General features: G+C 35.1%; 1 protein-coding gene across 2 annotated transcripts; it reads left to right on the top strand.

Moving 5' to 3' along the window:
- Positions 1–2857: 2857 nt before the first annotated feature.
- On the top strand, positions 2858–11311 carry LOC110803068 (protein THALLO). Of its 2 annotated transcripts, none has more exons than XM_022008535.2 (17): positions 2858–3080; positions 3178–3343; positions 3507–3601; positions 3839–3947; positions 4744–4871; positions 5046–5192; positions 5422–5567; positions 6196–6283; positions 6624–6803; positions 7611–7781; positions 7869–7946; positions 8050–8186; positions 8288–8420; positions 10304–10569; positions 10655–10715; positions 10818–10886; positions 10976–11311. In XM_022008535.2, the coding sequence occupies exons 2-17, from the start codon at positions 3232–3234 to the stop codon at positions 11099–11101; spliced, it is 2046 nt and encodes a 681-aa protein (XP_021864227.1). In that variant the 5' UTR covers positions 2858–3080; positions 3178–3231; the 3' UTR covers positions 11102–11311. The 2 variants fall into 2 exon arrangements, with proteins under 2 accessions (XP_021864227.1, XP_056698006.1); XM_056842028.1 differs by having other exon boundaries at positions 2925–3080; positions 8056–8186.
- The last annotated feature ends 1342 nt before the right edge of the window (positions 11312–12653 follow it).

The following is a 12653-nucleotide window of genomic DNA, read 5'->3' as shown; positions in this document are numbered from 1 at the left end:
ACCCAACCTCCATTTTTCTTTGATCCATTCACTTATAATATATGTGGTCAAAATAATAAATAAGTAAATAAATAATTGATTGTACTTTTTGGAGTATTTATGAAATAAATAAATTATGTTTGCTAAAACTCAAAACCAAAACAAACCCACCACATCACCAAGAAGAATACAATTTTATCTCTATATCCATCACTCGTCGAGTCACTACATATATATTATCGTCTAATAGGGTGGAGACAGACAAATGTTCATTAAATCCGCTTCACCGATTTTATTATTTTAATTGTGATATAAAATATTTTATAGAGATATTGAAGATAATAATATCATATAATTTCATTTGATCTTCATCCTTCTCATCTACTCCTTCGTTCCACAATGATGTTCCAATTTAGAATTTTGACTGAACATAATCTTCTAAATTACTTCCGGTACATAAGAAAAAAAACATATTTATGTGGGGGTCTTTCTTGGTTCTCTCAATTAATAATTTAATAATATCAAAAAATTAATATTTTTTACAAATACATAATTAGAGATATAAATGATCCAAAATATGCATTGGTAAACGTGAAAAGTATAAATTGGAACATCAATATGGAACAGAGGGCCGGAATATTACATACCCGTTTAATACCCATTTTATGTATCCACCACTCATCTTATTATGATTCTTTACATAATTGTGCAATAACTTTCTTTTATTTTATTCTTGACGATATAAACATAAACAAAGGGAGTATTTATTTAGTTACCTTTTTGTGTCAACATTATGAAATATAAACCCTTAATTATAAGATATAACCATTATAAAATCTACGATGGCTTATCGAGTTAGAAATTCCAAAATCATATTTGCCCCTTCACCCCCAATATGATATAATATGATATATTGTTAGTAGATCAAATATGTTACATTACGATGTGTACCCACTTTATTCGACCAAATATTCATTCAAAAATGTCATACTCCACCCTCTTAACTCAATTGACTCATTTAAAAATTTATCTTATTCATCAACTTTTAAATCGAACTTAAAATAAATCGTAAAATACAAAATTAATTTTTTTCACAGTTATATGTATGTATATGCTCACCTATCTTATCTTATTATGTCTTTTTTATATTATCTTTCGATTTTTATTACACTTTTTTTCAAAAAAATTTAGAAAACAATATAAATCCAATCGATCTTCATCCTTCTCATCTATTACTTACCCGGCCAATGCCTATTTTATGTATCCCGGCCCTCCACTTATCTTATTATGATTCTATCCATAATTGTGCAATAACTTTCTTTTATTATGTTCTCGGCAATATAAACATAAACAGATGGAGTATTTATTTAGTTAAATTTTTGTGTCAATATTACGACATGTACTTTTATTAAATTAGTTTTGCATGGACATAATATGAAACCGATCAGTTGCGTTGACATTTACACCGTATGTCGTAATAATACCATTTAATGTTTACTACTTCACCTACACATAAATATAAAAGATAATTTTTAGTTTGGCAACAATATCTTTTAAAAATATACTTCGGAATAAGATATTGAATTGAAGTATTTATCATCCACATAAATGATTTGTTTAATTAGGAAGGGGAAAAGAACCAGAAATTTTTTTAGTATGTTTATTATCAACATAATCTTTAGGATTTATAATGAAAATCAATAATATTTTTCATTAATTAAAGTGTTTTAGTTATTTTTATTTAATTAAAAGAGAGGTCAATCAATGAGTGACAAATGTTATCACCACATTGATTTCCTCTCTTTTAGTATATTATATAGATTATATAGATATGTAGATATATAGATAGATAGATAGATAGATATATTAAGTTTATCAATTATTCCGTGCTAAAGTTTAGTTCTTATTCACAATATAACCTTTTTCTTAGTTGAATTCAAGTACTCCGTATTCAATTGCATGCCTATGTATTAAATTGATCTTAATTCGACAACTGCTCGATATCTCTTTTCCTCTCTCCTCGTTGTTTACATAAGCACGGAATAAAATCTAAATATTAATATTGAATATTGACAATTTATATGTCAAAAAAAATATTAACAATTTAATATATACAAAGTACGTAGTAGTATATAGGTAGTTTAACATAAACACTCTTATTACAATACAATTTAATTAGATTATAAGTTTTGTTTACGTACATAACGTTTACATAAGCGTGGGAATATAATATTTACTTAACTATATTTTTACTTTTTCTATTTTTATTTAGTATTTTTAGGATGTTAATAGAATCTTTAAGATTTATATTGGCAAACAATAATATTTTCTCTGGTACATATTTTTCCTTAAATAAGACAATTTAGTTTAGATTATTAATTTTAATTATTTTTTAATTTAAAAGAGAGGCCAATCAATGAGTGACAAATGTCATAACCACATTGATTTCCTCTCTTTTAGTATATTATATAGATGATTATTTTAACCACACTAGTTGTAATAGCAACACATGTTCGAAACCTACCTTCTACTAGAGACGACAACATATGACTTGAGACGAATCAGACACGAAATTGAGTTATTTTCAAGGATTTATGACTCAATTAATTATATGGTCAACACGACTCAAAACATTTAATTACGCAGGACGAGTTAGTATCAAGATTACCAACACAAAACTAACACGACTCGACCTGCTTAAGTAACCAACCAACATTTTAAACAGATACGACAATTTAACACGAACCAGAATTAAAAAAACAAATTTATCGTAATACCATTAAACGGAGCAAAGAAATACAATCCATTTAATTAAATTGGTCAAATAAATACTATATGTTCAACTAGATTAAAGTTAAACGAGTCAGGTTAGTAGTCTAATTTTCCAACCCGTTTATCCTCGATACGAACACGACCACGACCACGACCACCTCGACTCAACCCACGGAACGTTGCCAACTCTACTTCTACAGTTTTACCCCCGTTTTTTGCAGCTCTATCGACTACTCCATATTTCACAGACACAAAACCCCTCCGCCGTTTGCCGCCCCCTTAAACCCCACTCCTCTAATCCGCCGCACCTTTCCCATCTCTAACCTCTGGTAATGTTCGGAAATTTCTCTATTCCATATCATCTTACTCAATTTAATCTCCCTTTAATATTTTTCTTGCTAATATTTTTGGGTTTGATTTTTACAGGGGTTTTAATTAATTTTTAGTTTGTTGAGGTTTCTGCAATTTGTTTTTGAGAAAATGGGAAAGCGTGGAAATAATCAGAAGAAAGGCCCTCAGAATTCGAAGAAAATCAAGCTGAATAACGAAGATGTAAAAAGATTCAATAGTATGGAGGATGAAATTGATGTCTGTAAGTATTCTCCTTCTTATTATTCTTAAAATTATAGTATGTTTTTTATGCATTAGATTTACGCCCTTTGCACTTGTATTGTATTAGTACTTTTTAGTTTTTACCTAAGACTCTAAGAGTGAGAAACGGGGTGTTCGTTTTGATTATTTGTGATAAATTGCAGTTCATAAGAAAAGGGATATGATCCCATTGGATATAAATGACGATAATGTTGATTCTGATTCTGATGACGATGAGCAGCCAGTTTTTAATTACGAGGTTTGTTTCTTACATTTCTGTGTATGGTTTAATTGGACTAATTTGTGAATTTTTAGTATTACTTGAAAAGGATGAACTTTTGTTGAATGGTTAGTTGTTTATCATATTGCTGCTTATGAAGTTAGATTCTGATAAGATTTGAGTGTTGAAGGAGAGTTTATTTGCTGCCGGTTACTAGGGTGCTAGGGGTTATTCTCTTGAGACTTACTGATATTTCGTGTCAATGCTTTCTTCTAGGGTATTGATGGGGATGAGGAGAACGAGGACGAGGACGAGGACGATGAGGAGGACGAGGACGATGAGGATGAGGATGATGATGTGAACCAGAGAGGCTTTGTTGGGAAAAGTAAGATATAATTCGACGTTGTTGTATGTGTTTGTTTTGATGATGATCGTTTGTTGGTATGTGTTTTCACGGCTGTTCTCCACCCTAAAGTTGAAATTGAAAATTTTGTCAGGAAGCTATGTTCTTATCGAAAATTGAAGTAACCGCGTCCTTTGTTGCTGGGACTGTGTTTATCACATTCTTAACCGGTGATGTGTTTGTGTGATCTGCATGAGAGAATCCTTAAGTAGTTCTTGTATAGTTTTCTCTTTATTAGAACACTTCAAGAATGTGCTTTTGTTAAAAGACAAGGGTTCTTCCAAGTGTGGAATGGGTGACACTCTTTCAAGCATTATGTTTGTTTATCTGATTACATGAGTGTCTGGCATTGATATTAAGATGAGATATGAGAGGTATGCCACCTTGACTTCCGGCAGGAAGCTTATATGTTTCAGGAAGAGGGGAATCCAGGTCATGCAACCTTATCCTGTTGGGAAATTAGGATATTTGATAGTTTATACACGAAACTTTTGAATTTGAATGTATTTCAAGTGGTGCATGCCGTGCGTCACTATGTGTTTTGTATTTTCATCAACTAATCAGCTGCAAAGGTCTATCCTACGATACTATATAAAAATATTTTTAATCTAAAGGACTAAATAGTGCATGTTTTCGGCTGCATATTTTTGTGCTGTTAAATGTTCAATACATATGTGTTTCTTATTGTCCGTGACTCATTCTTCTCTGTTACATTAGTTTTTATTAAGTTTTATCTGGTGTCAATATGATTAATGATAAAACGATGGGTTATTCTCAGTGGCAAGGCAGCTTAAATATTTGCAGGAAAAGACTGGTGGTGTTGATGATGAGATGGATGACGGTGAGGAAGATGAGAATAAACGTAAGGTGTGGCCTAGTAAACAGAGTCTCCATGGCGCTGATGAGGTAACACATTAATAGGCTCTTAAATCATCCCAGATAGAAGCTGTAGAAATTGTTGTAATATAGAACAAAATTGTGTGATGATAATTGAAAAATCGGCTTTTGGAGTTTAAAAGAAGATAGTCCTCTGAGAGGTTAATGAAATATGTTGATCATGTATTTGTTTGTATCTAACAGTTTCATTCAAGTGGAGATGATACTGCTGGAGAGGAAGAGGAAGAAGTAATAAAAATGCAGAAAGAATGGGCAGAGTCTTTGAGGGCTGAGGATTTTGGTCTCCAGAGTGATGATCAAGATGACAGTGATGAAGAGCCGACTCTAGAGGTAAGTTTATCGGTGCAGGCCTGTATAATTTATAACTTTGTCATCTTATGATCGTCAATCTACTCCTTCCCTAGTTTCTGATTGCTTGTTTATCTGTCATCTCGAGCAAAGCTCTAAAACTGTAAGCACTTTCTCATTTTTAATGTTGGAGAACCTAGAGCTGTAGTTTGGATGTTAAAATTTGTTTAGAGTTTCTTGGTTATTTATGCTATAGTACTGATGGTATTAGGAATTGATGGTCAAAGGGAAGCCTAAATCTAAATCTAAATCTTCAAGTGACAAAGAAGCTGAAGTCGATGCTGCCTCGATGTATGAAGAAGTGAAGAAAGATTTGAGTGCTTTATCAAGGGATGAACAAATGGATGTTGTATATAGGTTAGTATGTTACTCTCTTGCAGTTGTCTTTATTGTGATTTTGTTACAGGGTTACCTCTCAAGCACCTTATTTTTCTGGATTCCGATATTTTGCTAGTGGCTCATATTATTCTTGGAGCGCTGGGGCTTAATGTTTGAAGCTGTCATGGAATATTATTTGGCTTAAATTTTCGTTATAGGATGTAGTATTGATAAACCCTTGCCTTCATGTGTGAAACACGATCAGAAGACATAAATGAAAGAGTAAATATGTGGAGTTTATGATTCCTAGTTTGGTTGATACATGACTAGTTGTCTAGACTCCAGTGTCCAGGTTTGTAGGTATTACACGTGTTTGATTGAGTATTGTATACATGCGTTTTTGTGTTACCTATGCTGCACAAATATATTGCAGAAGGTTAATGGATTAGGAAATATTACTTTTTGAGATATTCAGACTTCGTATATTTGATTGTGCATTGCACAAAGCAAGCAAATAAATCACTGTTTTTCTGGTAGCTGTGAATTCTATTGTTCTGGTTTTCTTAACTTGGCACTTATTTCTGATGCCAATGGTCATTTTGACTGACTCATGTTTCTGGTAGCTTGTGAATTTGACTGACTCATGTTCAATTGCTTTTTGCTGCAGTTCGGCTCCGGAATTAGTTGGCCTGCTAGCTGAGTTGAATGATGCCACGAATCAGCTTGATAGCCACGTTAATCCCCTTCTTTCTAAGGTACATACATATATACATACACACTCACATACATATGTACATATGTGTGGGCTGTGTGACTGTATATATTACATATACCTTTAGAATTTTTTAATATGTAAAGTGATTTTCTTTATTTAATCCAACTTGGTACACTTCCAGACATGTAAATTCTTTCTGAGTCAGGATAGCATGTAAGAAATTAGAATGATGTTGTGGCCTGTAAGGTTTTTCTTTAGTATTCGCTCAAAACTTTCACTACTGTTTAGTTGAGGCCCAGCCTCCTGTCGATTAACTGGTCCTTCTAAAATTGAAACATGCCATTTAGCATGCTTTAAGCTTCATTTGTTGCTCTCTGCAGGTTAGGAAGGGGGATAAAGCGAAGAAAGAAGGTTTACATTACTTGGAGGTGAAACAACTCTTGCTGCTCGCTTATTGCCAAGCTATTACTTTTTATCTTCTTCTGAAATCTGAAGGGCAGCCAGTTCGTGATCATCCAGTTATAGCCCGCCTTGTGGAGATCAAAAGCTTGTTGGACAAGGTTTATTTTCTTTACTGTAACATTTTGCGTCACTCCAGAATGCGGAGAAATGCATGAAGTGTTGTTAAATTAGCAGGCCTCTTCCTTTATTCTTTTCCGTAGAGGGTGCTTGTGCAATATGTATGGCACTTGGCTGTTGTGGTTTCACTTTCTCAAGGACAGCTTTGGACTGGGAGGGGTAATAACGTCATATACACCCAGACAATTCTTGATGGGATTTATACAGGGTAGTTGTAAGATTTGCTGCGACTAGTCTACTGTATCTTAGCTTAATATGATTTATCAAGTGAGCTACTTGCATCTCTGATCTGATAACTTGCATCTCGTCTCATCAGATCAGTTGGCGATTGCATTTTTTTCTACTGTAATGGCATCTGCTGTTGCTTCAACAGTTACAAGTGTGCTTGTAGCTGCTTTGTGCTTATTTCTCTCCCTTAGCTGGCTTCCAATACTGTCATCTTAGTTCTTAAAATCTTAACAGTTCTGTGGTTAAGTGAAGCCTACTTTCACCGCTCATATACGAAGTATAAAATTTTATCCAAGTTATACCATTATGTTATTTCATTGATTTGTGTTACAGGCTTCAAAATTTGGTCCATGTACAAAAACATTGACCAACATATCGGTTATGTTTGTTTGTCTTATGCTCTCTAGAGTAACTGAATCATGTTTTCCGCCTAGAGTAACTGCGATCTGTTCAATTCTATGATCCATCTCCATCTTTCTTTTTATGCTCTGATATGTAGCTTTCATCTACGCTCATGATTCAAAATTCTCATTTTATATCATTCTCTTGTTCTTGTTTAGATGAAAGAACTTGATGGGCATATTCCGGATGGACTTGAGGATTTATTGGTCCAAACAAGTGATATTGCAAGTGCTCAGAAGCCAGTTGCGAATGGACATGTATTATCATCTGATCTTTGTGCTGAACTCAACGATCTCACTGGGTCAGCTGAGAAACGAAAACCATCCAAGGTGATCACTGTCTCAAACCTGGTTCCTTAGCTTCATTAATTTCTTGTTTGCTAAGCTTAAGCTCCGAAATCTATACTGTACTTGCAGTTAAGGGAGGTTGTTGAACCAGTTCAAAAGCAATCTGTGGAGGTTAATGAGAAAAAACGGAGGATGGATAAATCCCAGGTAGAATGTCTTGCCTTTATTTCTTTCAGTGGTGTCTTCCCATGTGTGGTTTTTGTCTCACAAGCCATGGGTAATGAATGACCTGAAAACTGTTTTATGAAAGGATCAGCCAGTGAGCTCAGAGAGTGTGAAGATGTTGCAATACAGGGCAGCGCTTGAGGAGAAATTGAAGCAGAAAGCTGGTTCTGTTGCACCAAAAACCGACAACAGCAAGAATAGGAAACTAAACAAATTTGCTGGGTACGTTCTGTTTTGCTAGTTATAACACATGTTTTCTTTGTGAAATGGACCTTTCTTTTTTATTTATGGTTTTGTTGTGGTGTGATTGATAATTTAAACAGAACGCTTGAAACGACTGATGATTTTGATGATGATGCCATGGGTTTGGAGGGGGCAACTCTTGACGTTAGGCGTTCTTCTACTCTTTCCAGTAAACTCTCCCAGATTGTTCCTGCCAAGGGAAAGATGCTAAAGGTTCATTGCTTTCTTCTTCTTTTAAATCCCTTTGTCAATATTATAAATATTTCGTATGTCAATAGCAATTGTTTTGTGGTAGCATTTGTACAGTGGTACTTTGATAACTTAAATAAATATGGGTGTCTCATACCTTGGGAAGCATGTTTTAGCGATTACGGTGGCCATAGGATTCTAAGCCTGGCGTGTCAGATGCTTAAAAAAAGTGGAGCATGGCATATTATATTTTTTCAGAATTGTGCCCTGATTTTAATTGAATGGAACAGTCCCCAGAGACTCGGAACAGTGATATATGAAATAAATAGAAGTAATGAGATTTGATAACGTGAGAGGAAATCCTGATTGTAATCACTGAGTTCACGACTTTCTGATCTTTTGCCACCTTCCAACCAGTCCATGGAATGAGAGTGAAGTAGTGAACAAAATATCTGGTCTAAATTAAGGGCCCTTTTCGTGAGTAGACTTTGAAGAACTTCATAGTCACTTAAATTGTTTTTTTTCCGCGTTTAAAGAGAATGCTTGACATTCTAGCTGCAGAATCGCTGAGGGACTGCCCACCTTAACAAACTACTCTTTATAATTACATGTGGAGTACTATTTTAGGATGTCTGGAAGAAGTTGTCTCATTTCCTAAATGGTTTGTTATTGGTTTTATAATTACTTCATTACCAAGATTGGTTGAAGGGGAGACTGGAAGGATATGGGCAATTGGGAATGATCCAACTATAATACTGGGTCTTTGAGTAAAATTGTGTTATATGCTTGATTACAACGTGTTGCAAGTCTTGTAACTACTCCCTCCATTCCACAACGATGTTCCATTTTCTTCTTTTCACGTTTGCCAATGCACATTTTATTTCATTTTTAACTTTAACTATGCATTAGTAAAAATTACAAAGTTTCGATTTTCTTAAAGTATGCATTGAGACGAATTAAACAAGACCTCACATGAATATGTTTTTTTCTTATATGTTGAGGAAATTTAGAAGATTCTCTTCAATAATGAATAGTATCAAAATTCTAAATTGGAATATCGTAATGGAACGGAGGGAGTATGTAACTATTAAGGTCTTTTCATTTTACTACCATGCTCTCTCCAATCTGTGCCCTATTCATTATGTGTCTACATTGTCCAATACTTACAGGCTTTCCTAGTATGCTTTGTGTGTGTGTGTGTGTGTGGGGGGGGGGGGGGGGGGGGGGTACATAGAGGTTTTATAACCAAAATACGCCGCAGTAAGCTTACAAGCTAAACAATTAAACTCAGCATCCTACAGAAGGAAATCAAGAAAAAAGCAAATAGGTTTAACAAGAAAAGCTTATGTCTCAGACCATTACTACCTCTCTGCATTATCTTGAGAGTTTTTCACTGAATAACATCTACAAAAGTAATAAACTGATATCTAGCAGCATTCTGGGAACTTCTGAAGATTCCGTAGTTCCGCTGCTGTAAACTGCTACCAAGTACCAACAGCTCCATCCTATACACCTGATGTTCAGCAGCTTCGCCATTGTCTCGGGAAGCAAAAAGTAGCTCTCTACTCTAATTATCAATACCCGACCAATGCAGAACCTCACTCTAGATTCCAGATAAATAAGAACAGGAAAATGATAAGTAATTCACCTTTTCCTCTTCTGTCTGACAAAACACACAGCGTATCACAAGTAGCAAGCCTGTTTAATATAGCTAGCCAACCAATAATACATCTTCCTCCAAGATACTCTCCCGATTCCTCTCTGAGAGCATAATTCAGCTGCCTTATAGAGAATGTAAATTTATTTGTTTGAGATGCTTTTATGAATCGATATCAGACTTGTACTGTCTGTGAATATCATGCTTTCACAATCTGGCATTAACTGTCATTTTCTTACAACTTTTGAAGGGTGTTTCTGGTGATGATGACCTGCCAGAAAGAGATGATCTAGGAGAAAGGAGATGGAAACACGAGCTTCGAGTTCTGGCTGGAGCCGGAATCAAGTCAAAAGATTATGATGATGCTGAACTTGAGAATGAGCCAGAGAGTTTGGGTGGCAATGGAGCAGATGCTGGAGAAAGTGATGAAGATAGCGGATCCGAAGATGACTACTACAATCTAATAAAACAGCAAAGAGAAGCTAAGCTTAAATTGAAAGCAGATAAGTATTCAAGGTGAGTTACCGAGTTCCCTTCATTTCATGTTTTTATCCCTCTTAATTGGCATATTTCTAACAGTGATCTGTATTATGACGTGCAGAGACCCGGTAGATGAATATGAACCAGAAACCACTGATGGAAAACGTCATATCACCACTCAGGTATCTACAGGCTCACTATCTCCTGTAAGCACGAGGCATAAGTTTTCCGTTATGTTGTGCTCATATCTTTATTTTTTTATTTTTTTTTTAATAATATTTTAGATTGAGAAAAATAGAGGGCTCACTCGTAGTAGGAAGAAGCAGATAAAAAATCCAAGGAAAAAATACAAGGTACTTGATTAAAACTTTCATCTTCTTAAGCTCTTCAGTGAATTACTTGTTTCCCCTTCCTCTGATATGCTTTTTACGAAATTCTGCAGTTGCAACATAAAAAGAAAGTCAGTAACCGTAAAGGTCAGGTGCGTGAAGTTAAGCGACCGAAGACTAGTTACGGTGGGGAAGAAACTGGTATCAATCCCAGGATTAGTCGAAGCACTAGGTTTTAGGGACGACGCTGCGTTGTTTGTTGGGTGTTTTCGGGGTTCAGTGGAAGAGCATTTTTAAAAGTTATGCTACGGGAGTTTGGAGAATAGAGATCTTATTATTATTTTTTATAATTGTATTTGTACCAGTAACACTTTGATAGAATCACATTATAAATTGAACATGCATGAAATTCTTGGCTCTTATGGAACATTCTTTTAAACAAGACAGAATTTTTGTTTAGGAAAAAAACTTAAAACGATTTACGTAGAATGGATGATTTGAGTTCACTTTTGCCTACTCGGGCAACATTGCAAGACTTTTTGCGTGAAGAATAGGAATTTATTACAAAGAAAAGTTTAATCATGTTACTAATATGATCTTTAATGGTATTAGGCCATACCCCAAATTCATTCGCGCAATGCAACACGAGGAATATTTGTTTAGGCTTTCTAAGACCCAAAGCCAGTGTAAGATCAGTTGACCACACTTTCATACAACACTTCCATCCCGATCGCTTCCATCACCAAGGAGCTTCAATCTCTCAGCAATTCCAAGGTCCATGTCCTAGTGTGTTCTTTACTCCATCGTCATCCTTACTCGTCCCCGTCATTGTATGTGGTGTGTGGGTTCCAGTTCTAGCAATAGCTAGGTTCAGTCCTTCATGGTTTTCTAGGCTCCGGGCCACTGGTTTGAAGCAAGGCATATCAAGGCATTACCTCGAGCTAGTTCGTCGTCCATCTCTGTTATGCTTATTATGTATGGTTCTAGTTGTCCCTCTTATAGTGTCTTGTTGTACTTGTTTTACAGTTGTAATGGGTGTCGTCGTGTGTCGTAGCGTCTTTTAGTTTATAGGTTGTAATAGTTTTTCGTTGAATGAACTTCTTGTCATAAAAAAAACAAAAAAACAAAGGAGTTGGAGGAAATATTTCTGAAGGTTAAAAGAACTTTTTTTTACCCTTCTACCTAGCATTTGATTAACCTCATCCATTATTTGTGTTTCCGATTGCATATAAAGAATTGCTTACAATTCAGCAGTCTTGTATGACATGAACTTATGAATTTTGAAGCAGTGAAGTACGAACCCTATTACTTCAACTCTTCACTGGAGTGTCGGTGTGTGGTACGAATTTGAAAAATCGGAGTACTCCGTACTTATTAGACACTGATATCAAACCAAAATTAGGGGAAAAAATCTAATACTTGGACACCGGCCACATTGGTGTCTAATTCTTTAGGCTTCTCCCTTGGAGGAAATCTATGTTAAAAGTGGTTTGTGGTTAAAATGGACGCAAATGACTCTTACTGATATTTGTTAATTTGTACTCCGTTGGCATACCAATACATTACTAATTAGTATTAATAAGAGTCACTTGCGTTATTGGACTGACACATTCTCGTTGATGCTAAAAAGGGATATATTTGATAATTTGTGTCTATTTTGATCACAAAACCCTTGTAGCCGAGTCCAAGCAACAATTTTTTTGTTGGTACCACCTGATTCTAGGGCTAATTCGAATTCGAGGCGAGTTTTGGGTGGATATGTTTCAGTCCCCCTACAATTGTTGTTGCAGA

Source organism: Spinacia oleracea, chromosome 4, assembly GCF_020520425.1.
Source record: "Spinacia oleracea cultivar Varoflay chromosome 4, BTI_SOV_V1, whole genome shotgun sequence".
Classification (NCBI taxonomy): Eukaryota; Viridiplantae; Streptophyta; class Magnoliopsida; order Caryophyllales; family Amaranthaceae; genus Spinacia; species Spinacia oleracea.
The sequence above is the reverse complement of the archived record's forward strand: the minus strand, read 5'-3'. Positions and strand labels throughout refer to the sequence as shown.

What these genes read in the sequence shown, in the direction of transcription:
- LOC110803068 (XM_022008535.2), top strand. Translation starts at nt 3,232, where the DNA reads ATGGGAAAGCGTGGAAATAATCAGAAGAAAGGCCCTCAGAATTCGAAG. An exon ending in CAAATGGATGTTGTATATAG is followed by an intron (nt 5,568 to 6,195) that starts GTTAGTATGTTA and finishes TTTTTGCTGCAG; the next exon opens with TTCGGCTCCGGAATTAGTTG. An exon ending in TTAATCCCCTTCTTTCTAAG is followed by an intron (nt 6,284 to 6,623) that starts GTACATACATAT and finishes TGCTCTCTGCAG; the next exon opens with GTTAGGAAGGGGGATAAAGC.